This window comes from Callospermophilus lateralis, chromosome 17 (assembly GCF_048772815.1).
Source record: "Callospermophilus lateralis isolate mCalLat2 chromosome 17, mCalLat2.hap1, whole genome shotgun sequence".
Classification (NCBI taxonomy): Eukaryota; Metazoa; Chordata; class Mammalia; order Rodentia; family Sciuridae; genus Callospermophilus; species Callospermophilus lateralis.
The window spans coordinates 16,422,705-16,450,684 of record NC_135321.1 but is presented as its reverse complement, the minus strand read 5'-3'; the positions used below and the strand labels follow the sequence as shown (position 1 = coordinate 16,450,684).

General features: G+C 46.4%; 1 protein-coding gene across 1 annotated transcript in view; it reads right to left on the bottom strand.

Annotated features, from left to right (window-relative positions):
- Positions 1 to 27,980, bottom strand: part of Alpk2 (alpha kinase 2) — a 116,150-nt gene that overhangs the window by 29,305 nt on the left and 58,865 nt on the right. Inside the window, exons 5-8 of the mRNA XM_076837029.2 lie at positions 9,574 to 12,931; positions 5,214 to 5,361; positions 2,473 to 2,600; positions 2,339 to 2,374 (exon numbers count right to left, since the gene is read on the bottom strand). Coding sequence (XP_076693144.2) covers positions 2,339 to 2,374; positions 2,473 to 2,600; positions 5,214 to 5,361; positions 9,574 to 12,931 — 3,670 coding nt within the window. The remainder of the gene's footprint in view (positions 1 to 2,338; positions 2,375 to 2,472; positions 2,601 to 5,213; positions 5,362 to 9,573; positions 12,932 to 27,980) is intronic.

The following is a 27,980-nucleotide window of genomic DNA, read 5'->3' as shown; positions in this document are numbered from 1 at the left end:
CAGTGTCTTCTCTGGGAAGGGTGATAACAGGAACACGGAGCAGCTGAGGGGGTCTCAGAAAAGACCAGAGTATGGCAGTTCAGGTCTCAGGCTAGACCGAGCCCTCCACTGCCCTGCTCACCTGCCCACCTGCCCATACCAGCGCCTGAGGGGGCACTCCCTGAGAGGACAGGAAAGGCTGGAGCAGGTGCCGGTGAGTGTCAGGAGACCAAAACAACTCCCTGAGGTTCTCTGCTACACCCAGAAGTTGCAAAATCCAAATTCTAAACACACAGAGAAACCATGTGGCTACCTGCAGCCCCTGTGGCAAAGACTGCTGAGAGGTAGGGAAGAGCAAATCGCGAATATATTCATAAAATGTAATGACATCATTAAGTTGGGTTACTTGTGTTTAATTTGGCCCATCATTCATTTCAGGCTTTCCCGGGAGTTTAGCTTTATTAGTTTTTTAATTAGAGACTGACTTGCAAAATGTTATTTGTTTCTCCTGCAGAGAATTCAATGAATATTTAGTGAAAGATTTCTCTAAATAATAATTTTTAAAAAGGTGATTAAAAGCAATTTTCAGCTGATCCAAATAAAGGTACAGTATCAAGTGAGGCCAGGTGTGGCCTCCCCAGTCTAGTGAGTCACTGAAAATGGACGCCCCGTCACAGAGGGGCAGAAGCTGGGAGCAGGGGATGTCTTCAGGGACTCTGGCTGCAGTCAACAGGCCCTACCAGTGGCACCACTTCCATCTGGTGGTCTGTGACATGTCCCCATTAGGGTCTCATTCTTGACTGGTAAAAGCCTTGGGACACGAGTTTATGCCAACCAAAATTGAGAATGTCATAGCAGGGGCTGGGGATGTGGCTCAAGCAGTAGCACGCTCGCCCGGCATGCGTGCGGCCCAGGTTCGATCCTCAGCACCACATACAGACAAAGATGTTGTGTCCGCCAAGAACTAAAAAATAAATATTAAAAAAAAAAAAACCCTCTCTCTCACTCACTCTCTCTTTAAAAAAAAAAAAAAAAGAATGTCATAGCAAATGTCAGATGTGAATGCCAATCAGTGCTAAGAAGCTGACTGAAACAGCAAAGCCCTCATCAAAGTCGGTTTGTTTTCTAGAGCAGAAGGAGGAAGGGAACGGATTCTTTTGCATATTTTGACTTTTGGGGATGTGAAACAGAAATGAGGGAAGGATTTTAAATTAAAACACAAGTACACTACACACTGAAGACATGGATTTAGCATGGGGGGGGGTTATGAAGAGCTTGCATTTAAATTTATTGTTTTGGATCAATATCACAATATTTGCTAGACCATTCCCAGCCTTGATCCAGTTTCTTGCTTTTGGCATCCTGGATCTTAGTGCACCTGGATCACTTCAATTGTCCTATTTTTACAGACATCTCAGGTGTTTTGGTTGCTTTAAAACTCAGCACTAACAATACAACTTTAAGACGCTAACCCAATTTAATCATCCAAGTTTTACCCATATCCTCCCTAAAGCCGAACAAAGGTCCTATGCTGTGCTAAGAGTTAGTGACACGGTGGTGGGGCGGGACACTGAGGGGTATTCGGAGCCACCTTGCTCTGGGTCCCAAGAGCTGATTGTGGGCATCTCCACCAGCTTCACAATTTTTGACCACATGGATAGAGTAAAATTAGCCATGCCCAGGGTGTCTGCTCCATGGAAACTGGAAAAATACAGACCAGGTAGGGGTGGGCATGGGTAGACCTAGGCAGATGGGTGATTTCCCCTAAGAGGGAATACATGACAAATGTGGATTCCACCAAACTGTGGGAGACTCAATGAATGGCCCTCTGGTGGCAGAAGCGTCCAGGAGCAGCAGCTGTTAGGCTGTGGTGACACCAGATAAAAGGCACAAAAACCCATTTTTCATTTTCATTAAGATGCGAATGAACAGGGTTATACTCCAGCCCTCGGCTCTCTCTGCTCAGCTAGTCAGCCTAAAAAGGGAATTGAGGAATCAAAATGTGCTGTGTAAATGTCACAGGCTGGAGAACCCCACACAGGAGGGCTGAGCGCCAACCAGTGTGGACATTGACAGAAAAAGGTCAGATCCAAACTCCCCCAACCGGTGTTCCCAGCATCTGCATCACTACAGGTTACCCTCTTTCATCAACGATGCACCTGAGGGTGTTTGCAGCCCAGTGACAGGACAAGAGGAAGACAGCCCTTACAATCTCATGGAAATGGCTCCCGAATCGCCCCTTGTTTCTCTGGCCATTCCTGAGCTCCCCACTGGGTTGGAAGGGTCTGTGGGGACATGCTCGCTGGGAGCTGTCATGGGGAGCCCACTTCCTCTAACAGGCCAACTCACATTGGCTTACCTTTAATATCCCCATGACTGGAAAGCTGTTTGAGAACTAGAAGAAGACAAAGAAGAGACTGGCTTCAGTCCAGGTGTCCATTCGGAAGTGGGCGGGGCCAGGGCTTCCACCTGAGACTGAGGAGCCGCGGTTACCTTGGGCGGTGAGGTGGAACTCGGAAGCCACTTTTCCAAAGCTGTTCTTGATGCAGCAGCAGTAGAGACCCTGGTCCTTCTGACTGGCTTGAACGATGGTCAAGGAAACGGCGGAGTTGTCCCCTGCGCTGTAAAGGGGGACATTAACATTCACAGACCTAGCCATTCCTAAGTCGCTTTCTCCTAGTGCCCTAAAGGAGAGACAAGGTAATGATTCCCCCTTGTGATTCCTCCCCTCCACAGTGGTCCAGCGAAAGGACTAGACCCCGACGGGCTATCTGAGCATCCATTTATCGGCGGAGGACCATGACCCTTAGGTTTAACCCCCTCACTCTAACTGGCAAGAGGAGTCCACAGAAACAAGCCTGAGGCTCAACTGCCAGGCTCAGCTGCAGAGCCCAGAATTACAACAGTCACCTGGGAGTTGTCAACAACACATCTGCTCAGAATTCACCTCAATCATGCACTTGAACAAAATCTGGTGACTCCATACCCTAACCTAAACCCAGACAACAGGGGTCCTTTGTTTTACATAAAACATCACCACTGAGGCCCGCCTCCTTTTGGTGATGTCTTAAAAGACAGAGTCTTGCTGTGTTGCCCAGGTTGGTCTTGAACTCCTTAAGTGATCTTCCTGCCAAATCCCCCCTAGCAGCAGGGACTACATGTGTGCCACCAGCCTGGATTTGGGGGAGTCCTTATAAATAGTGTCTTCCCCTAGCGAATACCACCCACCTATCCAATATCATTAAGTTCCAGACATCGTGCTCTGAATACAAAACAGAGTGGTGGCAGGTATTGGTGCTGAAGGTGCTGTCAGCTAGTGCACACTGAGCGCTCGGTGAATATCAGGCATTGTGCTAAAGCACTTAGAGGTCCATGCTCAGAATGACCTCGTAGGGAAGATGGTTACTCTTCTCATTTCACAGATGAGGACCTGAGACATTGAGAAATTCAAGCCAAGGGCCTCCACACAGCCAAAACATCTCACTGTTACATGCACAAGCAGAGCATGCTACCACTTTCTTCTTGGTTTCCTCCACATCTACTTTTCTTTGGCTTCCTAGCCATGAGGTGAGCAGTTTGCTCCACCACATGCTCTCTGACATTGCCACCCAGCATACCCACCAGAAGCCAAAAGAAACAAGTCTGCCAAATATTGGACTGAAACTTCAAAAACTATGCACCAACATGAACCCTTTTTCTTCATAAGTTAATTATCTCAGATGCTCTGTCATAGTGATGGAAAGCTGAATAACACAATAAGGCAGTGAGATATTTCATGGAGGGACTTTTAAAAGAAAACAATCAACTAAAAGTAGGGGTGAGAGAGTTTACCTAATATTTGAAAACCCACCTGAAATAATGTAAATGATCTCTCAATATACAAAGGAATTATCATTTCCAAACATTCTCAAGTGTTAGTGTAGAGCAGATGGGTTCAACTAAGCTATTGCCAACATGAAATGAAGCAAATACTACTAAGAATTTAAAAGACTTCAGTGCTTACTATTGACATATGCTCCCTAGAGGGAGGTGAGGTTTTTGTAAATATGCCTCAAATGGAAAAGGAACCTGGAAAATTCAAGCACCAACCAAGCCTGTTTAATTGAAAGACACTGAAAGTGTTAGTTAATTGTTCTTGGCTGGCAGCTTCAGGGAAAAATAAAGTTAATATGAATACTTAGTACTTATTAAATAAAGTTCTAGGGGAACTCCTTGACTTAAAAGTCAGTCTACTTCTTCTCCATTATAATAATCTTTCAAAGCCATACATAGGACAGGCAGGGTCATGGTGACCTTTTAGGCCAAGTGATTACTGGATCAACCACAGTCTAATTAGATTTTCTGGGGTGATGTTGATAGAAAGGAAACCACAGCTCTCGTCTTCCATAGCTGCATTTGGGAAAGAATTTCCAGACGTATGTTCCAAGAAGACAAATCTGATTTAACTGCACAGAAACTATCGGATTTTCTTCCATTTTTCAATCTATACACAACCAGCTGAAGGGCATGTGAACACCTCTGGTGGCTCAAGGGCTGACCTGGGGCCTCCTGGAGCAAGAATGGGTGCCTGCAGGCTGTTTCGCTGGTTTCATGGAGGCAGGTGATTTGCGTCTAGAATGCAGCAGAGGAAGCCTGCGCTCCTCAGTTCAGCTGAACAATCATTAACTGCCAAGAGGCAGGTTCAGCCCACACCGGCAAGAATCCTCACTCATCTCTTCCTCAGGCTCCCCGCCTGGGCTGTCCTAGGGACCCAGAAACTAACTGGTCTCCCCACCTCAGAGACGGCTGCCTGTCATCCTGAGTAGCTACTACTTTTTGGTAAAATCATGGAACTTTTCTTCTTTTTATTCACCTTTGTCAGATTAATAAGAGTTTATGCAGCAGAAAACACTCATTAGCGACACACAGACACACAGAAGAGAGTTCTTTAGTCTCAAGACCAGAGATCCTCAGTCAAGAATACTAACATGTTTCCTGAGTTTAAACTGTAAGGAAAGGTCCTGTGACTTCCTAAGAACACAGAGCTCACGGGCGGCAGAGCTCAGGTGAGAATCGTCCACCACGTCCCTGTTCAGGCATCTGAATGCCACTCCCACTCTTCTTGGAGCTGTGGGCAAGGGATCTTTACTTCCGTTTGCCTTTTTACTTCCTATAATTTATGATTTTCTTTTACAGCTACACTAAGAAATAAGCGTGTATCAACTGTGAAAAGCAACCAGGATCAAACATCCCACCTTCTCTGGACTTGAGCTATTGACTTTGAATCTTTTGTCCACCAGATGGTAGAATCTTCGTGAACTTCTGCAAACTGGCAGCTTAAGTTTACATTTTCAGGGTGGTCAGGGAACATCTCGGCCTGGATCTTTTTCAATACTACTGGAGCTAGAAACAAGAGAGGTGTAGGTCAGTAGGGGCAGAAGACTTTCCCATGGCATCTTGTTTAATTCTCACAATTCCGAGAGACAGGAATAACACCCCCAACTTGTGAATGAGGAATATGAGTGAGAGGTGATGTGCTTGCTTGGACAGTTGGAAAGTGAGCAAACCACTCTGATGGAAAACTCCTGTTTTTCATTACTTAAAACTCCTTGGGTGAGGTCTATAGTGCCCTCTGTGGGACAGAACTTGAGATTTTTTTTTTTTTTAAGGGCGGAGCAACCTAGTCTATAGGACTTGGGCTAAATAAAGATGCTTTTAAATAATTACCAGGTGATCCAGGTCAAAATTAGATCCAGAGATTAGGAAGTAGAATAAAATATGGACTACTCAGGTGACTGCAGTTAAGACAATAAAGTAAAAGACAATTCAATAATAAATTGTTTGTTGAAAAATGCTCATTTCTCACAATTATCTTTGCTAAAGATGGCTTGTGGACTGGAGTGATGTGGACATCCCTCTCACTCTCAAATGAGGTGTCTACTTGAATGAAACAGGGATCAAAAGGAAATGATTTCAGGGGCTGGAATGGTACCTTTAAATATCACCTTTTATAGTGAGGAGCGCAGAGCCTGACCTGCAAATGTGTAGTTAGTCAGAGAAGCCACTGGGTGGCGGCATAGATGCCACAACACCCGGAGGACAGAGTCAGATGTGCGAGATGATTGGAAACGTGCTCTGCAGCTTCAGGAACAAATGTTACAAACATTATATGATCCACAGGGAAGCCAAAAGTATCCCTCGGGAGGCTTTGTTTACTCCTGTTCCACTCCAGTGAAGCAGTGTTGTGTTAAACGAGCTTTCCATCTTTCCTGGGCCCCCGCAGACACTTGGCTATAAGAACGCATATTTTAAAGCTAACTATGTGCCCAGGAAGCGGCAACGGGCTGGTTGGTAACAAATCCCTCAACCAGAGAGTAGCTGAGACTACTAACAACATTACTGGAGCCAAGTGCGTCATCATCAAGAGAGAAAACACACCACGTCCTTACTGATGGCAAATCTCATTTGGTTCTTTTGGGCTCTGCGGCTCCTGCCCAAGCGGAGGCTGTTCCAGGGCACAGCCGCAGATGCTAGACCCAGGTCTTGACCAACTCACCTCCTCCTGGGCTATTCCCTTGAAGTCCCTTCCACGTGGTGGCAATCTTCCTGGGCCATCTGCAGACACCTACATGTTCTGAAGGCTTGTTTTAAGTGTTGAAGACGAAAAAAGTGGGAGGGTGGAGAGAAGGGCCTTAAATGGGTGTAGAATTGAAGGGTGGGATCTGGGAGACAGGAAACGGGTTCTGCAAGGAGCCTGGGGGCCTTAGTGTGAGAGAAGAGCACTTCAGTCAAACAAGTGCAAGGAGGCCCAGGAGCGTGGCTGTTTATCAAGTGTTGAGCAAACACCACACAGAAGTCCTCTGGTGGACGTGAGGCTTCCACTGTCCTGAGGATGCCTCAAAAAGGTTACCTGGCCTTTGTTTTCTTTCTTTCAGAATCATCCAAGTCCCTCCCCACCCCCTGCCACATGCACACTTCCAACTCCTAGCCCACCAGGTCACTGATGGGCGGGCACTGAATCTGGGTTGCTCCAGGGGAGGGCAGGGTGAGCTTCAGACTGTGGGCACACAGGCAAGGTGTCACCACAGGTCTGAAGGGCAGAGATGAGGACTCTGCACCAGGCAGAATGGGAACTTCTTAGCCTGGTGTCTTCCTAGTGGTGACATTAAAAAGAAAAAAAAAAAAAAGAAAGAAAAAAAAAAAACATGAAATTGCTGTACCTTACCCTGGAAAGACAAAACTAAGAATCTTTTGAGTATTTGTTGGTGGAGTAGGTTCTTAAAGAAGCTGGGCATATACAGAATCCGTGATGGACAGACAACTCGAAGGTAATAAGTTACAAGGAAGAGGCAGACCGTTGTCGAAGGGGAGCCTATACAATCTGCCATGCCAAGTGGTAAGTGCCAGAAGAGAATCATCTCTCCTGTGGCTTGTCCTTGGCTTTGTTGCTTCGTATGGATCAAGGCACACGCGGAAGATTCTTACTGAATAAGTACTCGCTGCACTAATTATCACAAGTAATTGGGGTCACTGTATAAACCAGCATGTCCTTAATCAATGCATGGTCAGGCAGTTGTAGACCAAGCCAGGTAAGGGCTCTTTCAGGGAAATGGCCTCACGCTTGTTTGTGGTTAGGGCCAGAAGCTGGAAGGCCCCGGGCACTGTCCTACCTTTCCCTGAGAAGGAAAGACCCACCCAACAGGCATCTCGCCCACCGCTGGGGAAGGACAATAGGGTCAGGGCCTACCTGGGTGTGAGCAGAGCCCTCCTGGGACTCAAGAAGAATTCAAGTGAGGGTGCCCTGAATGCTCCCTCACCAGATGGCTCCCCTTTCCGTGAGGCCTGGTGATCCTCAGAGAAGAGAGGCTGGGCATTAGGAGGCACTCTTTCTTCTAATACTCAGTTGGTATCAACTCAGACTCAATGACCCTGTGTCTGAACGAAGTTCTGAATTTATTTCATGGGCATTTCCTTCATGTTCCTTTGCACTTTTACGTGGGGATGAGTCCTATTATCAGCACCCCCATTTGATAGGTGAGGAAAGCGAGGTTTCCAGAGGCTGAGGCATTTGTCCAAGGCTGCCCAGTTCCTGGCAGAAGCCAGACTTGAACCCAAGCAACCCAGCTCCTCATCTGGGCCCTAAACCACTGCGGCACAGCTCCCTCCCTCAAGGGCCCAAACACCTGCAAACATCCCAAATCTCATTTGCCTCTTCGTGGTCCCCACAGCCCTGGGGGGGCATTGGTAATGGTCCTTCACTGCCACATTGGGTTGGTCTGGCCTGGAAAAGTGTTTGTGTCTATCCCAAGGTCTCTTCAGGCCCCTGGGCCTGTGGCCCACTGCCCTAGGTCCCAGCTTGGCTAGCACTGTGCCTTTGAGAATGTGGCCTGCCCTGTCAGCAGCCCTCGGTGCTTGGGGTGGCAGTGCTGGGCTCAAACTCTCCCACAGCATGGCTCTCAGCATCACCCTTCCTTCCACAGGCCATTTGAATAATTGTGGTCAAGAATCCCAAATAAAATTTTTCCCTCTAGGCTGAAACTACTTCTGAGATTTTTTTTTTTTTTTTTTAAAAGCATTGCTTCTTTCCCTTTCATATGTTTCAAAATATGCACTAAGAAGCTGTTGGAGACCCCCCCCCCCACCTCTCTTCAGAAGGCAGTTTCTTCTGCCATCTTTTCAGAACCATGTCTGATGAGGTCTGAGAAAAGGAAAGCTCGGGCCTCGGGGTCAGAGGACCCAGGTGTAGTGAGGACCAAATTTCTCCTCCAGGTCACCGGGGCCAGAGCTCCGCTCCCAGGCACTGTGCTCTGGCTCCCTGTACTGTTTTCCCCCCTGACTTCTGCACTGTGTGTGGGAGGGAAGAACTGAAATAAAAGAGGCCCGTTTCAGGGTCTGGAATGGAATTGGGGGCTAAAGTGATACTATAACTGCAATTACAAGGGCTTTTGAGGTTCAAGTGGCTTGAAATCTGGAACTCAGCCACCAGAGGTTAAAGGAGGTTAAGTTCAGAGAGCGGGAGGGTGAGTTGGAAAGAAATTTTATACTCATATTTGGAAGAAAACCAAGATTAAGTTAAAGCCATTTTGAATGAACATCAGTGATTAAAGAGGAGAATCCCAAATGCTACTGGAATACTTCTTTCTACATATATCCTGCTGGGTTCTTTTTAATTATACTAATTAGCCACATTGTTTATCTTTTTAGATAATTTTTAAAGGATAACTAAATAGAAAGGGATTGTAATCATGCTCCCTCAATCAAACACACCTTGAGCAGCCTTTCTCAGCCCTTCTCAGGTGTGCCACCCCGTCCCCCATCACCTGGGAACTTGATAGGAGTGCAGATACTTGAGCCCACCTCCCCATGAACACTGCATCAGAACTCTGGTGTGGGACCAGGAAATCTGGGTTGTAACAAGCCCTCCAGTGTTCCTAATGCCTGTTCAAGTTTGAGACCCACAGGCCTGCGTTCCAAGCCACTTGTCCACACCATGGCATCCGTGGCCACCTGCTGGATGCTTACCTGAATTGCTAAGGGCTCAAGAGGACACAGGAACTTCACACCTCATCTTACAAACCCAAACTTCAACAATGAAAGAAAGCTACAGAACCTCACCTTTTCCTTCTCTTTTGCAAGCTACCTTTCTTGGGTCTTTTTTCTCGTCTGTGCATGATAAGGATTTTTCGAGCTTAGGGATCTTTTTAAGAAGGCTCAAGTTCTTTCTGACATTTTCCTTCTCTTCCAATCTCAGTCTCAGGGCTGTCACCCTGGACAGAATTTTCTTCTTTACTCCCTCAGCTAAATGTCCACTGCTCGAGGTCTCCTGCTGCCTCCTGACCTCCTCCGACGTGACCACTGCTGGATGGGTCCCTGGTAATTTGCCAGCCTGGGCAGCCACGCGGCTGGGCTTCTTCACCCCCGGCTTGTCCTCCCTGCCCAAGTGGAAGCCCTTCTGCCACAGGTCCTGCAGGAACTCAGAGGAGTTCTCTGACTCACATTCTCCAGAAATGAAAGCCAAAGTCATCTGGGGGGAGCCAGATGAGCCCGAGGGTTTGGTTTCCCCAATTTGAGGCTCTTCTGTTTTCAGTTCCTCAATCCAAGAGCTGAGTGAAGAGTGAGAGATGGTTCCTTCGGGAGATGAATCGCAAGGTGACAGCGTAAGATCACTGGAGAAGGGCACACATTTCCCACACTCGTTCTCCATAGTTCCCCTTTCCTTTGAGTCAGAAAATACGTATTGATGGTTTCTGGGTTCAAAAACATCATTTTCAGGTCCTTCATAAACTGTGGAGTTGTGAGCATCAACCCCAACGGGTGCATGTGTTATTGAAAGACAATCAGAAAGAGGCGAAGTGGGGGAAATAAATTTGGGGGTGTCCTTTTGACCTTGTTCTGCCTCCCCTGAGGTTCTGCCCCTGCCCTCTTGCACTTGGCTTATCCTGCATGCACTTGGAATTCTTTGCCCACCTGCTTCCGCTGGCCACCTGGCAGGTTGGTCTTGCACCTCTGCCTGGTTATATTGACTTCCTTCAGCCTCTTCTCTCTCCCTGTCTACTTGGTCTTGGTTGATTCTGGTTTTGCTTGGAATGGTTTCCCCACTGTCCTGGGGACATGGAACTTGCAGAATGGCAGGACAAATGTCCACTCCCTGGCCCAAGTCTCCATCAGCTGATGTATTCCCCTCTCTGATGGCCCCTAGTGTGGATTCAGAAGGTTCCGGTTGCTCAGCCCTGGGGCACACCACCACACCTGCCTCGTCATCAAGAGGGTCTACAGAGGACTCTAGGATGTTAAGGGAGGTCAGAAACTGTTTAAAGAAGACAGGGGGATCCGCCTGGAGCTGGGTTTCCTCCTGGTTAACGTTTTCCTTCCTGCCAGACTCAGAGGCCTCTGATAGTGAATCTGTGAGATGTAATTCCTTTTCATCAACAGGGTCCACAGACGACTCCAGGAGTCTAGATTGGCGCAAACCCTGGGAAGGAGCAGTGCTCCCATGTGCCCTGGTGGCTGGCGCTTCACCTTCACAGGTTTCCTTGTTGTTGGCTAGAGCTGGACCTGCCTCAGCCTGAGGACCATGAGCCCATGCTGTTTCCAGCAGGTCTGCCTCAGACACAGCAGCATCAGGTAGAGCCCAGGCCTTGTCGGGGGCTATGGAACCAGCTTCTGCCTTCCTATCCTCAGGGTCTGTCCCTTGTCTTGGAGGCCAAATTTCAGAAACAGAGGCCTCTAGGGTTATAATCTTCAACTTGGCTCCTACTTCCCAACTCCCTAGTCCAAAGTGCTCCTGGGGTGTTTCAGAGACAGACGGAACACCGCTCAGAGCCTGACTATCTTCTTCCGCAGCCGCTTCCGCCATCATGAAGACACTAGTCTCTGGGCCTGAGCTGCGCCTTCTTTCTGCCCTGGACTTTGCTGGAGAGACCTCCAAGAGCACCTTGCTGGCTTCCTCTAGAGCAGCCGAAGCCGGGGGCAAACTTTCTTGGAAATCATCTACAGAAAGAGAACCCTGGCAGAATGAGCTGTCCGGTTGGATTCTCTGCTTTGTTTCACTTCCTTTTTCTTGGAAATCCCGTTCAAGGCTCCTGATGTCTGCTCTGTCTGTGGACTGACTCACATCTCTAGACTGATTATCAATCCGAAGAGGGGAAATGTCACAGAAACCCTCTCCCTCAAGAGGTGGGGGAACATGACCAGGAACTTCCAGAACACTGAGGGCCAGGCAAGGTGAATCTTTTGTAGATTCGGTTGTGGAACCACCAAAAATATGACCCAACTGTACGTTGGAAGGTAACAGAACAACATTTTTGTCTGCTGCCTCAGGTGAGCTGTCCTTGGCACCATCTGCAAGGCTGTTCTCAGAAACTGAAGCAACTTGGCACTTGGCTGGGTGGACTTTGGTGGCAACCGCACTCATTGATTTGTCCTCGGTCTCCCTGGCCACCTGAAGACCCTCGACTTGAGCAGTCAGTGCTGCTGGCTTCTCCTGCCAAAGCTTCAAGATTGAGCCATGATTGGCTGGTGAGCCGGTGGTGACTTGGACACTGGGACTCTGGTCACCTCCTTCCTTAAAGTTCAGGAAAGGGTTATCCTCAGAGGAAGGAAGATGCGTCTCCCCACGCTCTCCCAAGCTGAGTGGGATTGGGCTCTCCTGGCCATCCTGTGCTGTGGAGGACAAGACGCAGGAGGAATTCTCTACCTCAGTCTGATGTCCCCCTGCATTGGCCTCCTGTGACATGTTCCAGGTGAGAGTACTAATGAAAAGAGGGGACACAGCTGTGTTTTTGTCCTTGCTGTTTGCACACGTAGACTGTGAAGGCTCAGGACCTCGTGTTTGTAAAAGAACTGCCAGTGTCTTGTCATCAGAAGGACATAAATCACATACTTTGCTTTGACCTTCTGTGAGCTCATAGTCCATGCAGCAGATTTCTTGAGGCAAATATTTATCAGCTGGTGCCCCAACAGGAGAATCCATGGTATCACAACACATTCCTTGGTCACTGACTCCAAAACACTCTGTCACACATGCTGCTTCTCTGCTCCTTGAGCCCTTGCACACGTTCTCCAAGGGGAGGCTGGTGTCTGCAGAGCCAGGGGAAGCAGCAGAGAGAGGCTCCGGCACCTCGGGCTCCTTGCAGTCAGCACCAGCATCCCAGGGGAGATGTGTTGAGGGCCCAGCCAGGGACATCTTTCCAGCATGGGCTTCTTGGGTGTTCTGTTCATGTTCTCCATCTGCCCCAGAACCACCAGGTGGGTGGCCTTCTCTGCCTGGTTCTTCCTCCTGCTGTGGGCCTTCAGCATGACCCCCTTCCTCTAGGTATTGGGTCCAAGATGCATTTTTCTTGTGGATCCCCCATAAGTTGGAGAAGGAATCCGTTGTGGTCCCGGTGAATGGAGACTCCTTCCCAGCAAACTCTGGGAAAGCTGGCTTCTGGCTGAGAGAACGTCTCTCCCTGGCTGTTTCCTGAATTTGCCCCTGGGAAGATGAAAAGTGGTATTAATAGAATTGTTCCTGGGAGAGGCCTCAGCAGGACATAACTGCTGTCCTGAGTGTTAATCCTCAATGATTGTAATAATGGACAAGAAGAGCTGGAGTGACTGAAATCTGCACAGTAATCCCCCAAATCACCCTAGCTGTCAGAGACTTCCTGGCAAAATACAAATCTAAGTAATTCTATGTTCCACAGAACCCTTGCCCAAATTGACCATCGTAAGCAAAAAGCTACCTGACAGTCACCATTTACTGAATAATTTTTCTCTTTCTCTGATAAAAATAGGTGGAAATAAATTGAATGTTAATGATTTTGCTCTAATAAGTCACAACATGATCTGAGTGCCGCTTTCTAGAAAGATGAATTTCACTTGACCATTACAAAGGAAACACACAGTACTTGTAAAGTAGCAATGAGCAATCTTTGTCCCCCAAATATGACAGTTTTCTCGTTAATAATGATACTAAAGAACAGAGAGAGGCCTGTCCTTTGAGCCCACCTCTAATGAAGAAATGGAGTTATAATAGGCTATCAGCACCGCCAATCAGCTTTTGCCCCTGAAAAGGTTATAAAAATCCTGACGTGCCTCCCAGACTTTAAAACAGAGGCCCTGTGGCCTTTGGTAAACCAGGGGATTCAGGACTGTCTAGTTTGTTGAGAAAAGGGAAGGGTTGAAAGGAGGGAAGGGAGGAAAAGAGGAAGTGGGCAGCAGACAGAACTCTCCCGGTCTGAGGACTGAACTCATCTGGGTACCTTCTGAATGTTGTAGATTTTGGATACCGTTCAAGGAAGCAGCAAACTCTGACCACATTCTTGTCTCTTGAAACATTCGGCCCATTGACTATTTCAAATTCCGTCCAGTCATGGAGAAGGGAATTAATGCTAATTCTTGGCATTAAGGTGACTCCATCTTTGCCCCACCCACCCAGGTCTCCTGCTTTGAAGAGCCCCATGCAAATGTGCAGAGAATAGAGGACTAGCCTTAGAGAGGGAGAGGGCAAGAGTGCAGGTGCCCTCCCAGCCTCTGGTTAGACAGAACTGAGAGGCCGAGTGTGCAGGGAGTCCCACACCAGGAGTCTTCCTGCCTGGCCAGCAATCCCTGCACCTACCACCAACAGGAAGCACTCTCTCCCCACGCTGCTTGCCACCGGCCAGTCGGTCATCCTTCCTCTTCTCTTCTTAAGCTACACTGAGATTCACTTAACTCCAGATTTTGTTGGCATAAAATTGCTGACGGAACAAGAAGAAGTTCATTATGAACTCCACAAGGTTCCGTTTTATGTAGCATTCAAGGCCCGTTTCACGGACTAGCACACAGTAGGTGCTTAATAAGTATTTGCTGGAAGAATGAATAAATGAACAAAGCATGTACCAGGTCACCCATTAAAGCTCTATGTTTGAAAAGGTTTTAACTTTCATTTGCTCCTAACTTTGCGACAGCCCTATTTTAAAGGAGACTTCTAACCAGAAGCACCACTGGTTCAAATTCTGGTGTTTCTAAAAAAGAAAAAGATTGCATGTATTTTATTTCTAAATTCTTTTTCTTCCTCACAATATTAACATGGAAAAGAAAAAACAAGAAAGATAATTTGGGGGACATAAGAAACAAGGCCTTTCTAAAGTATCAAAGAGCTTAATGACAAATGACATATATATAGTACTTGCAAAGTAGCAATGAACCACCTTTGTCCTCAAAACGGTCCTCTCCATACCTGATCACCTATAACACATGGAGAGAGTGTTCTTTCCCTTTGCTATTTTGGTGTAGATTTTTATTTTAAGCAGCGACGTGTGGGAAGCTTCCTAGGATGGAGATGAGTACAGAGACCACCCAGTCAAAAACCCTGCTGCTCCTCTCAGGCCTTTTTATTCTGGATCTGCCCCACCTACATCAGTCCTTTATTTTAGGATCTTGCTATCATCACAATATCATCAGTGCCAATAGATATTCATAGAGTCACTGCCAGGTAGAGAATTCTCTGCCAGGCACCAGGCAATTTTTTTTTTTCAAAGGGCTCTGTTTAAAAAACTACTTTCTGGGTTTGTACCTTTATTCTTACCTACTCGTTATCAATGATTAGTATATTAACAGAGAAATAGGCTGATTCATAAAAGAGGCTAACATCTAGAGAGCAACACAGGGTGAGTATGTTCTGATTAGGATAAATTTGGTGACGGCACTATAGTATCATAATATCAAACCTTGATTGAGAAAAGTCATATTCCTCTTGTGGTATATTCACTCTTTCCTACTCTTGCTTTTAAGGTAAAATCCTACTTGAAAATACCCTCGTGAAGCCCCACAGGTCCAGACACAGGTTGAGCCCTTGACAGTCTAAATTCATACATTCGACAAACATTGGGTGTCTACAACACACCGGGCACTGTTCTAAGCCCTTGGGAGCATTGGTAAACTTGACAAAGATGGCTGGTCTTTGGGAGGTAGGTTCAACCAACAAACCATGGGATGATCCACAGTTGATGTGAAATCCCATAAATCTGACTTCAACCAATGAGATTTTTTCAAAGTGGAGCCTTTAACAGCCCAGTTCCTACTCCCCGAGACTTATGGCAGCAGTTCCGAGAGCAGGCTCCTCACCTTATTCAGAAGCCAGCTCATAGAGAGAAACCTCAGGCTCACACCTTTCCAGTGAGTCAGACCTTTCTTACAGGAGTAGGCCTCTTAGTCAAATCATGACGGATAGACGTGCTCCAGCAAATGGCCCTCCTGCTCAGCTACTCTCACCACGAAGTGAGCGGAGAGACCCAGTGAGACTCAGAAGGGCTTGTTATATAGGAAAATTGTTCTCACTTAGGTAAAAAGGAGTGTTGGGGGCTCTAGGGAAAGTCTACTGTCCCGTGTGGTGCATAGGACTGGCAACCTGGATTTATAGCCCAGGTTAGTCCACTATGGCATGAAGGACCCCAGGTAATCTCATTAACCTCCCTGACCCTTTGTCTCCTCCTGTAAGGCTAACCACATGCACGTCAGCATCATCCTGTCAAGTGCCTGGTATAGTGCCTGGTGCCCGGAAGGTACGCACTGACATGGGTTTCCTTGTTCTCTGTGAAAAGGAAGTACAGCTAAGGCAAAGAGGAAATTGAGCAGCCCCGATGAGTACAACCCTGAGCTGTGGGCTTTAGGAGGACTTTCTCATTTGTTCTGAAAAATAAATCTGAAATAAAGATGCTGAATGCCTCTTTACTGAGAAGGTGAAGAGCCTGGCTCCAGTCAGGAGGTAGAAATACAGGAGGTATGACAAGGGAAGTAAAACCTAAAGAAGTGGTAACTGTGATGGAAGAGCACTATAAAATATAAGGATACTCTCTGGTACCCTTCCATGAGGGAGAGTCACAGAGGACAGACTTGGATGGGCTGGAGAAAGTATGGTTAGGTCCTAGTTGGAGAAGGTATGGTTCGGTCACCAGATAGCAAAGGAGTTCACTAGTTTATCCAGACAGAGTTTGTCTGGAGTTGCTGGGCCATCAACAGAGGACCCTTCCAAATGCAGGCAGGGACCAAGTGGTTCCATCCAGTGGTGTGGCATCCAGTGGAATCTGAGCACCGAGGGGGAAGAGGCTGAGTCCTCAGGCCATGTGTGATGGGGGTGGAATTTGTGGAGGGAACAAGAGTTCCATGTGGGCCAGCACCTCTGGTGGCCGCATGTGGTCCACAGGAGGGCCTGTGGAGGGAGTGCAGGTGTTGGTACAGGAAGGAGGCTGTCAGGGTGGGAGGGCCATGCCAGGCTCTAACTTCCAAATAAAGAGGGTTGCAGAAAGGTTTTCACTAAGCTAAGGCTACAAGGTTATGAACGGACCACATTCTGGGCTTGGAGGATGGAGCAGACTCTAGGGATGACCACACATCCCTCTCATCAACATCAGTAATGCTGAAATGACAGGAATCATTCTCTTTCTCCTGCAACGTCCTTTCAGCACTTTAAAAGAGAAAAGAGGAGTTCTTTTACCATGAAACCCATATCAAAGGATGGATATAGAGTTGAGAAGTGTTATTGGAAGTCACCAATGTTCAGGGATTGGAAATCTCCCTGGAGTTCCACAGGCAACAGCAGAGCCACATCTACATCTGGCTATCTACAAAGACATTTCCAACCCAGCCTCCTCTCTCATTTCCTTTCCTCTTTTGTAATTTTGGGGATCAAACCCAAAGCCTTATGCAAGCTAAGCAAGTGCTCTAATAATGAACTACATCCCTAACCCCAAACCCAGCTTTTCTAATCAGAGAAGTTAGAACAATCCCCAACCCACCAAAGGCTGGGAATCCCCTGAACCTATGTCCAGAACTTATGAGCTCCAAGGTATTTTGGGTATAAGACTCCAATGCTCCTCCTTGCATATAACATGGTCATCAGTTGATTTGTCTGCTGCCTCAAATTTCTAAGGGCCGGGACACTTGTTATTCATTTCAAAGTGTCCAAACTTAGTTCATAGAAGGGAATCAAATCACTTAGTGAATAAACTGAGGAATTAATACTGTTTTCTGTTGCTATAATGAATATCTGAGACCAGATAATTTATAAAGATAGAAGTTTATTTGGTGCATGGTTCTGGAGTCTAGGAAGTCCAAGAACATGATTCCACCATTCAAAGGGATGCCTGAGTTTTTAGTTTCATCTCCTCCATGGTTGTCTCTATATCTCATCCTTCGTCTTGAAAGACGCACATTGTAGTTTTACAACTCTGTGTCCAGGTAAATAGGACACTGCCACATCATGACGTAGCAGAGCGCATCACATGGCAAGATGTGATGGCACAGGTCTGTCTCCCTCCTTTATAAAGCCATCGATGCCATCAGGGGACCCTACCCTCATGACCTCACATTAGCCTAATTACCTCCCAATGGGTCACCGCCACCACCAGATGTCACTAACAAATGAATCTGAGGATTATGTTTGCAACACATGAAATTTGGGAAGAAACATTCAAAACCGTAACAGATGCAGATATTATAGGTGCCTGGTCTAACACCTCCTTTTTCCTTTACTTAAAGTGCAATCAATGCCTGATACTTCAACCGGCTTATTCCAGCCCTGGGGAACAAGCACAAGAAGGAAAAGCTGACATACTTCCTGGCAGGGCAGAGAGAAGGAAGTTGGGGTTTCGTGGGTACCACCAGGCGCCGGACTAACACAAGCTCTCCTAGCCCAGACTCCTTGTGAGCAGCGAAAGCCCTGTGTCTTAGTCCACTGTGATTTAGTCATTTTGTTAACACACTAATATCCTCCTAATGGAGAAAACAAACTATATCACTGAGGGTTGAAGAAGGTGGCATGCGAGATTCACCCTGGAGCCTCCCGAGGGACTGGGCAGCCCTTGATAGGAATTAGATGGAAGGACAGTGTCATAACGGGCAAGGGGTGTGGCTCCTGGGAAGGGAGCTCTGGGGCCTGGTGAAGGTGCCAAGGGATCAAAAGGGCCTGAGGCAAGGTGAACTTGAAGTAGAGTCAGGGCGGGGGAACCGGGAAATATGAGAAGATGGATCACCAAAGTACAGGGCCTTGGTCCTAACGGCCAAATACAACCACCCAGGGCCAGGGCAGTGGAGCCACTCGGAGCTTAGCTTCAGCTGGCAGTGCCTCCTATGCCAACCTGCCCTTCTATGGCATATGTTTTTTCTCCAGCTCCCTTGTCTTAGTGCTCTTTTCCTGGACAAGGTCCAAAAAGCAGTATTTTTGACCTCTGTCTACACATCACCAATTTCCTCCTGTGGTTCCAGGAATCCTTAAATGAGCATTTCCCCTGTCCTCTGTCATCCTGGGCTGCTGTGGCCTCGCCCACAGATAACCTTTCCTAAGTATCTGCTGAGCTCTCATGGCTGAGCGTCACTTGGTCATCCGTCATTCGATAGATCAAATCCATACCACCTGGGGCTGCGAAACCAAAAATAGACAGCCAGGTCCCCCGCCAAAGAGAGCTTAAAGGCAAACTAGAATATTTCAAGAACTTGAGTTTATTTTTAGAAGTTGCCTGATTGCCCAGAAAGAAACTTCACTTAAAGACTTTGTTAGAATAACACATCATGAAGCGGAGCGCTGTGTCTGGTTTGATAGTCATCTAAAGTCTCCAGTGGTCACACTGGCTCCCAACACTCCTGCCATTTGGACAGCACGTCTTCATTCCATTCTGTTCAGGGAGATAAGAAATCTCCCATCAACTGGTTGTTACAATCCTGTCTTGAATTCCAGGGAAAGTCTTAGGGTTTGTGAAATACCATTTGATGTGTTGAGCAAGGACATGTTTCCGGAATTCCAACACCCGAGGGCTAAGGGGCTCTGCGTGTGCAGTGTAATGTGGTTCGAGTGGAAGGGCCCTAGCATAAGAGCCAGGAGCTTCCTGTGTTCACTGTGCATCTCACATTAGCAGGAGCTAATGTTTTGACGGCTCAGCAATATGAAGCCCTCAACACCTGGTGGGCCCTGTGAATCGTTGGAGAGTCATACGCCACCGATTCCAACACAGGAGATGCCCAGTTAGTGGCAAACTCCCAAGCAAATTGGATCAGAAAAGTCGTTCCCTCTTTCCTGCATGCATCTAGGTTTTCTTGCATTGGGAGATTGCCGCAGTCCGGCTGCAGCAAAATAACCAGGGGGTGACGAACAACTTGTGCAGATTGATACAGCAGGAGTGGAAGCCGTTTATTGTAGGACCGGAGCGATATTTATACATTCCACACAGCTTATCTTAATTAACATAAAATAGATACAGCAGTCAACCAATAAGGAATCTCCACACTTAATGGCTCGATGGTGTTACTTTTCAAACCACTCCCTCTGGCATTTTGCCAGGCGCCATCTTGACTTGTCTGTAAACAGGAGATGAAAGAGAGAGTTCTTATTTCCATAAAGTAAAACCGGGAGACTTGCAAACAGAGGAGTCTTTCTTTGGAGTCTAAGGTGGCTTTTGTTGTGGTGGTGGTGGCTTTGTTTTATTTGGTGTTACTCCATCTTGAGATCAGGACTTGTATGCCAAGGTGAAAGTGGACCAAGGTGATGGAAAAAGGATTGAGACTCGGAAAACCTGGGTTTGGTCTTGGATCTGCTGCTATGCGGAAAGTGGCTTTGGAGAAGTCATGAGATCTCTGAGTATATTTCCTCCACAGTAAATTAAGAGGGTTGGAGGGGACCTCTTGGCCTTCCACAGCTTTGGTGTTCCATGACCTGCTGTCATGTAAACAATACAAACATTGAAATGGGGTTTAAGCCTCGCCCTTCATTTGGAACCAGATTTTCCTTTTGCTGGGAGCCATCAGCCAAGTAGGTATGACAAATTCCTTGCCAGCTTACTCCCATGCTGTCTAGTGGAAGGACTTCTGAAAGGTGACCTTGCTCAAGGACCAGGGCAGGATCCGTATTTAGGGTGTTCCCCCTTTAGAATAGGGCGGTTTAGCATAATAGGAGATTAGGGTGTTCCCCCTTTAGAATAGGGCAGTTTAGCATAATAGGAGATTAGGGTGTTCCCCCTTTAGAATAGGGCGTATCCTGCTGCTGAGTTCCTCTTGAGTGCTTAGGGTCAGACAGTATATTTTGGGAGACAGAAGCCCATGCGGAGTGGATTTGGGCAGAGAACGTGGATTCCCCCAGAGCATGTTTGTAGACGGCCGGTGTGAGTTCGGGAATAAAGAATTGCTGTTTGAATCTACAAGCTGTGTGGAGACTCGTGATTTGTGCCCAGCCAGAGACTGTGGCACCTTTGACTGCAAAGGTTTCTAGATCTAATCTCGTCTAGTAACTGTGAGAGTCGTTCAGGGAAAGGATATATAGCAAGCTGTGTCTGATCCAAGATAGAGCCACTGAAGGCCCCAGGGAAAGACCCTGGGCTGTAGAAGGGAGTTGCCACATGGGTGGGGGAAGGGCATTCCTCTGGATCCGTGGTCCTTCACCTGCCTGGTCTCTTTGCTTCTCCCTGCCATACACATTAGGAGCTTCATGGCTGGTAGTAAGTGCTGTGGGCATGTGGATCCTGAAAGAGATCCTGCAGCACTCCAGGGGTTCACAGACCTGGTCTGGGTCAATGGAAACCATCATAGCCACAGAATGGAAGACCAGGGGCCATGGACCCCCAACTTTGCTAACCCTTTGTGAGGTGCAGATCACTTTGAAGAGCTGAGGAAAAGTATGGTTTCTTCTCAGAAGTTCTCCTTTTACACACAGTATGTTGCATATAGTTTCAGGGGACTTCAGACCCCCGCAGGCCCATGGATCCTCTCCTCGGGGCCCATTGAGCCTCAGAATGAACCCTGCTGTCAACTGCAGACATGGAGGGAGCATGAGAGGGATTGTTTACTTCCCACAGACTGAAACCTCACTGCAGATTTCAGTCTGGATAATAAGGGGAAAAATTAAATCTTACTCAGGTTCTAGGAGAATGTTACCAAATCAATATCTCTCTTTACAGTTTCTAGATTTGTGAGCAAAATCAAAACCAAAGTAGTAGCAATTACTGTACCACGCTGACAATAATATCTTGTACAAAGCAAGTTCTTGTAAACTTTAGAAACAGGAAATATTTGTCACGGTTACTACACAAGTGCTTTGCCTATTCAGCGTGGGCTTCAAAGCATACAGTAATGGTGGCATTCGGGACTTGGAAAATCTGAATGTAAACATAAATACCAGGGAGATTGCCAGCCACAGATGTTCGTTACCAAAGGATAAGGAGAGCACACGGTTTGGGGGGCCTGATGTATCCTACAGATCTCCTACAGAAGGTCTAGAGGAAAGCTATGGGTTTGATGTTTTTATCAACAGGAAATATCCCTTTGGACAGTAGGTGACAGAAGGGCAGGGGACCCAGCAGGCAGGAATGTTACCTGATTGAATTCAGAGGCAGCTTCCTGCAACAGAAGACACAAAATTCCCTGCCTATTGACAACCACGAGAGGAAGGACAGGGTTAGTCTTGTTCAACTTGATGCCAAACACATAGTAGGTGCTTCAAAATTTTGTCAAGTGAAGTGAGTATCCATCCAAACTGATGATGGTCCAATGTCCCCCCCCAAAACAGATGTAGGAAGGCTTGACCTCTTTAGGCAGAATCTTCTCTTGCTCTTTCTCTCTGTTGAGACATTGTTTTTCTACCTGGATAAAATGCCCCAGGGTCCTGGGCTTTGGTTAATATATCATTTCTACAGAACTAATGCTCTTTCTCACAAATAGCTTGGTTTCCGGTTGTCCTGGTTTTTGTAGGTCTAAGCCAAAAGCTTGAGTAGACGGAAGCATCTTTCTTAATTTCTGAAGTCCCATGAACAATTGAGGTTTCAATATATCTAACTTATCCCACCCTGAGGACATTAGCACAACTGCACCAACACTCACAGGGCACTGGGCACCAAGGTGGCAGTGTCCTATTTACCTGGACACAGAGTTGTAAAATTACAATGTGTACCTGAAGGGTTCAGTTTAAGACAATTTTAATTCTTTCAAGATGAAGGATGAGATGTGGAGACAACCACAGAGGAGAAGAAACTAAAAACTCAGGCATCCCTTTGGAGGGATCCATCAAAAGGAAATTTCCCCTTGAAAATGCAAAGAAAAGTGATTCACAAAGAAGTTTCTAGGAAGCTCATGTTGGTGGGGAAATGCTTTGAAAAGAGGAGGAAAAAAATGTCTGGGGTCAGTTTGGCAGCTCAAGCTCGGAAGGCCAGAAGGTACTGAGTTGATATTTGCACCTGGTGCCTTGAACACGCACGCACACAGGTTATTTCTCAGAGGTTTGAGTAAATGCAATTCCTTTATTTAGTCTCTGGAATTGAGTTTTTCTCTCCTTCATGCCTCACCAGTCCATCACATGTGGAGATTTTGGGGTTGAGCAGAGAATAAGCCAATTTTCTCTCTGGTTAAACTGCTTTTGATCCAATCCTTGGGGATCCTTAGGGAATACTTCATGCTTATAGTTCCTCTTTCCTTGTTCTGCTCTCCTGGAAGCTGATGTCTGAGCCACCCCACATGGGTAAGCCAAGGAGTGGCGGGCTCCTGTGTCCTAAAACGAACTCCTGAACCATGGCTCCCTTTAGCTTGCTCTAATACCATTGTACTGTCAGGTAAATGAAGTCAGGACCCAGGTACCTCTGTGGCTCTGACTGTCCATCAGCTCCCTCCTCTCTGCACATCTCTGAGGGGGCAGAGAGAGCCCACTTGCCCACACTCTTTCACGCTTCCTTTATGATCATGCAGAGATAAGATTCTCGGAATGAAGAAAAAGAAAGAAATCTAGAAAACTTCCCTCTCAATAAAGTCCAACTTTGCTTAAACAAAAACAAAACAAAACAAAAAAACCTCTTTCTTTTCATCTGTTTTCTTTTCAGTATAACTCCAGCATCATCTCCCTCCCTATACCATCCCTATCACTACGTCCACCTCACCCCTGAAGTTATGTCAGTGTCTAGAGATGCTTTGAAAGAGGGCCCTGGAAGCAGAAATGAAATTTTTTTCTGATAATTCCCTCTGTATTGTCAACTGTTTATTGTTCTCTCAGACTTCACTCAGTAACTAATAACTGCAAATCTGGGTTGACTTAAAATGCCACGCATTTATTCTCAGTTTGGAGGCTAGTAGTCTAAAATGAAGGTGTCCCCAAGGCCTGGCTCCCTCGGGAGGTGCTAGGGGAGGGTCTTCCCTTGCCCCTTCCAGCTTCTGGTAGCTCCCGGCAATGTTGGCTACTCCTTGACCTGTAGATGTCTCACTCCAAACTCTGTCCCCATCTTCATGTGGCCATTTCCCTTCCATATATCTCTTTGTGGGTCCCCTCCTTTTTTTGTAAGTGGCTTTAGGGCCCATACTAGTCCATCATAACCTCATCTTGACTAATTGTAGCCTGAGACTTTATTATTAAATGAGATCACATTTTAAGGTTCTAGGTGGACATCGGTTTGAGGGGACACTATTTAGCCCACTACCTCTCTTTTCCTAGCCTTCCCACCCACCCCCACCATCTCCATTTTGGCAACCACACTCTGTAGTGAAGCTTTCTTACTGGATTGGGTGGTATGGAATTGAGAATAGAAAGGTCTAGAATGATATTCTAACAACAAAGCAATTATTACAGGGAGCCTGGCTCTTCTCTGGAGGTTAGGCCTGCTTGTATGTAAGCAAAGCCTGTCCTGAGAGTAGAATTCAGATGAGCAAGAGTCTACCTCTTGTCACCAACCTGTCACTAACACAGCCCTCCAGACAATGTAATCAGTGCTAGCCACTTCAGAGTGTTTTTATGAAGACCAATTCATGCCTGAGCTGGATGGTCCCCATCTGCTTTGGAGAGGCAATGACTGGGGAGTTCCTTATGCTTGTTGTCAGATTTAGACCCTGAACCAGAACTCTAAAGGATGAAGGGGTAAATGGTTCTTGCATTGGTCATTCTCCCACTCAACCCCATCAGTTTAATGGTAAATGTGAAAGCACTTGTTTTCAAACCATCGGTTTAAAAAAAAAAAAATGTCCCAAATCTCAAGGCAGTATCAAAATACCTGTGCTGACTCAGAAAGATAATTTTTTCAAGCATCAGCAAAAAGGGGAACTTACAGAATTTGCAAGTTTACCTCCTGCCCCACCTCTCACCCCCTCTCCAGGTCTGCAAGTGCGTTGGTGGCAGTAAATTGGAGGGGGTGGGGGAATATGGCTTTTCATGTTTCTGTCTTGCCCCTTAAACTAGATTTAGTTCAACAAATATTGATAGGCACTGTGTTTGTTCTGGGCCTTCAAAGACGAACCAGATCCAGCATCTATTTCCAGGTACCGCACAGAGTAACACCCCAGCTGGGTAAACAAAAGGAGTCTATTACACAGTAAAGTTTGGCATAGAAATAGAAATACCATGACAATGGAGAAATCATTCTAATTTGGGGAGAAGAGATGGGGTAAGTATGCCCCCTCAAAAAATGCTGTCTATACATTTCCATTTATCAATTACTCCATTCTTTAATTCGACAGGTACTTGTTAAAAGCCCTCTATGTTCCAGGTCTTGTCCCAGCTTCTGGGGAAAGAACATTACCAGCCAAAGGCTCTGTCTTCTTGGAACTTACATTCTGTACCGGGAAGTGGTCAAGACTTAGGGTCAGCAGATGTTCTCCGAGGAGAGAAAGTTATGAGTGGTCTAGAAGAAAAGCTATCACAATGGTCCAGATAAACTAAGGAAGGCTGGGCTACGGTGGTAGCTCAAGAAATGAAGAGTGGGTTGAAGTGTGTCTTCTAAAAAGACCTGTTCAAGTCACAACCCCTGGTACCTGTGAATGTATGAATGTGACCTTATTTGGAAAGGGGGTTTTGCAGGTACAATCCAGTTAGGATGAGGTCATCCTAGATGAGACTGGGCCCTGATTCAATGACTGATATCTTTGTAAGAAGAGGGAAATCTGAACCCAGAGGCACAGAGGGGAGAAGGCCATGGGATGTTGGTGGCAGAGATTGGAGCCATTCAGCTACCAGCCAGGGCACGTCAAGAACCGCCAGCAACCACCAGAAGCTAAGAGCATGGAATGGTTTCTCCTTCTGAGCTCTCAGAGGAACAGTCCCTGCCCACAATTTGATTCCAATAAGTTTCTTTTGTTTGAAGTCCCCCAGTTTATGGTAATGTTATGGCAACCACCGGAACCTAATATAGAGGGGAGATTTCTAATTCAAGAGATCTCGTAGAATTAGGATGACAGGATTTGGCAACTGGTCAGACCCAGGAAGACTAGGAGTGCACCAGGGAGTCCCCTTAGGGTCCCCCCAGAGGTTTACTGTAAATAGCTCTTTGACGGACTGGGACTGCTTACCACAGTACTTGATGCACAAAGTAAGTAGTAAGGCGTGTAGTAAACGTATTAGCTCATCTCTGGAGCCGTATGGGGACCCCTGTACAACTTAGTCATTTGTATCGAGTAGAAAATCTGCTCTCCCCAGTCTCAGCTTGCAGGGGCCTGGGGAAGACATTAGGCACCCCATTGCCGTTCAGAGTTCATTTTATACTCTGTCACCCCAGGCCATATTCTGAACTTTGTTCTTCCTGCCATGATCCCCTGGATAGTGACATCTCTCAGAGGGCAATGACCACTGGATAGGCAATGCTCTCTCTCCAGCAGCCTGCCGTGTCTCCCTAGCCTCTGCTTCTCTTGAGGATCCTGCCTGAGATCGCCAGGATGAGTGTCTCTGCAGTCTCAATTGGTCCTTTGGATGAGTCATAGATCTGCAAGGCTTTTCTGAGCTCCCTCTTCTCAGAGGCTCAGAGACTTGAAGGATGTGGCCACACTGACTTGCTGGAACGAGCTCAGCCTGCATGTGGCAGAGTCCGCGGGTGCAGTCTTATTATGTGACACACCAAGAGGGTGGGAACTTAAAGCATCACAGAAAACCAGAGGTCCAAGGAGATCTGAAAAAAAATCTAGGCAAGACGATGTCACAGGAGGAGCCACATGTCAGATGGGAGCCAGATGTCATCTTCCCTGTTCTTGTTCTCAGTTTCCCCCAGCCCTTGCCCCTCTAGATGAAGGTAACTGAGAGAAGAAATTGGTGCACCAGGGAGCAGCTGAGGGGTTGACTGCAGTTTGCTTAGGTTTGAGGCCACACCTGCTGCTCTGAACCTTGACTTTCCCTAGGTTAAAATTTGCTCATGCCTTTGCAAGCCAATACCTGAGGTTTGGGGTCCTGTGAAAGATGGAGCTCAGAAACAATGATAAAGACCAGGTTCAAAGACAGGGATGCCCTCTCTCACCACTTCTATTCAATATTGTTCTCGAAATATTGGCCAGAGCAATTAGACAGACGAAAGAAATTAAAGGCATAAAGATAGGAAAAGAAGAACTTAAATTATCACTATTTGCGGATGACATGATCCTATACCTAGCAGACCCAAAAGGGTCTACAAAGAAACTACTAGAGCTAATAAATGAATTCAGCAAAGTGGCAGGATATAAAATCGACAGGCATAAATCAAAGGCATTCCTGTATATCAGCGACAAATCTTCTGAAATGGAAATGACGACAACCACCCCATTCACAATATCCTCAAAAAAAATAAAATAAAATACTTGGGAATCAACCTAACAAAAGAAGTGAAAGATTTATACAATGAAAACTACAGAACCCTAAAGAGAGAAATAGAAGATCTTAGAAGATGGAAAAATATACCCTGTTCATAGATAGGCAGAACTAACATCATCAAAATGGCGAAATTACCAAAAGTTCTCTATAGGTTTAATGCAATGCCAATCAAAATCCCAACAGCATTTCTTGTAGAAATAGAGAAAGCAATCATGAAATTCATCTGGAAAAATAAAAGACCCAGAATAGCAAAAGCAATTCTAAGCTGGAAGAGTGAAACAGGCGGTATAACGATACCAGACTTCAAACTATACTACAGAGCAACAGTAACAAAAACAGCATGGTACTGGTACCAAAACAGGCGGGTGAACCAATGGTACAGAATAGAGGACACAGAGACGAATCCACAAAATTACAACTACCTTATATTAGACAAAGATGCTAAAAGCATGCAATGGAGGAAGGATAGCATCTTCAACAAATGGTACTGGGAAAACTGGAAATCTATATGCAACAAAATGAATCTGAATCCCTTTCTCTCACCATGCACAAAAGTTAACTCAAAATGGATCAAGGAGCTTGATATCAAATCAGAGACACGGCGTCTGATAGAAGAAAAAGTTGGCTACGATCTACATACTGTGGGGTCGGGCTCCAAATTCCTTAATAGGACACCCATAGCACAAGAGTTAAAAACAAGAATCAACAAATGGGACTTACTCAAACTAAAAATTTTTTTCTCAGCAAGAGAAGCATTAAAAGAGGTAAAAAGGGAGCCTACATCCTGGGAACAAATCTTTACTCCTCACACTTCAGATAGAGCCCTAATATCCAGAGTATACAAAGAACTCAAAAAATTAAACAATAGAAAACAAATAACCCAATCAACAAATGGGCCAAGGACCTGAACAGACACTTCTCAGAGGAGGACATACAATCAATCAACAAGTACATGAAAAAATGCTCACCATCTCTAGCAGTCAGAGAAATGCAAATC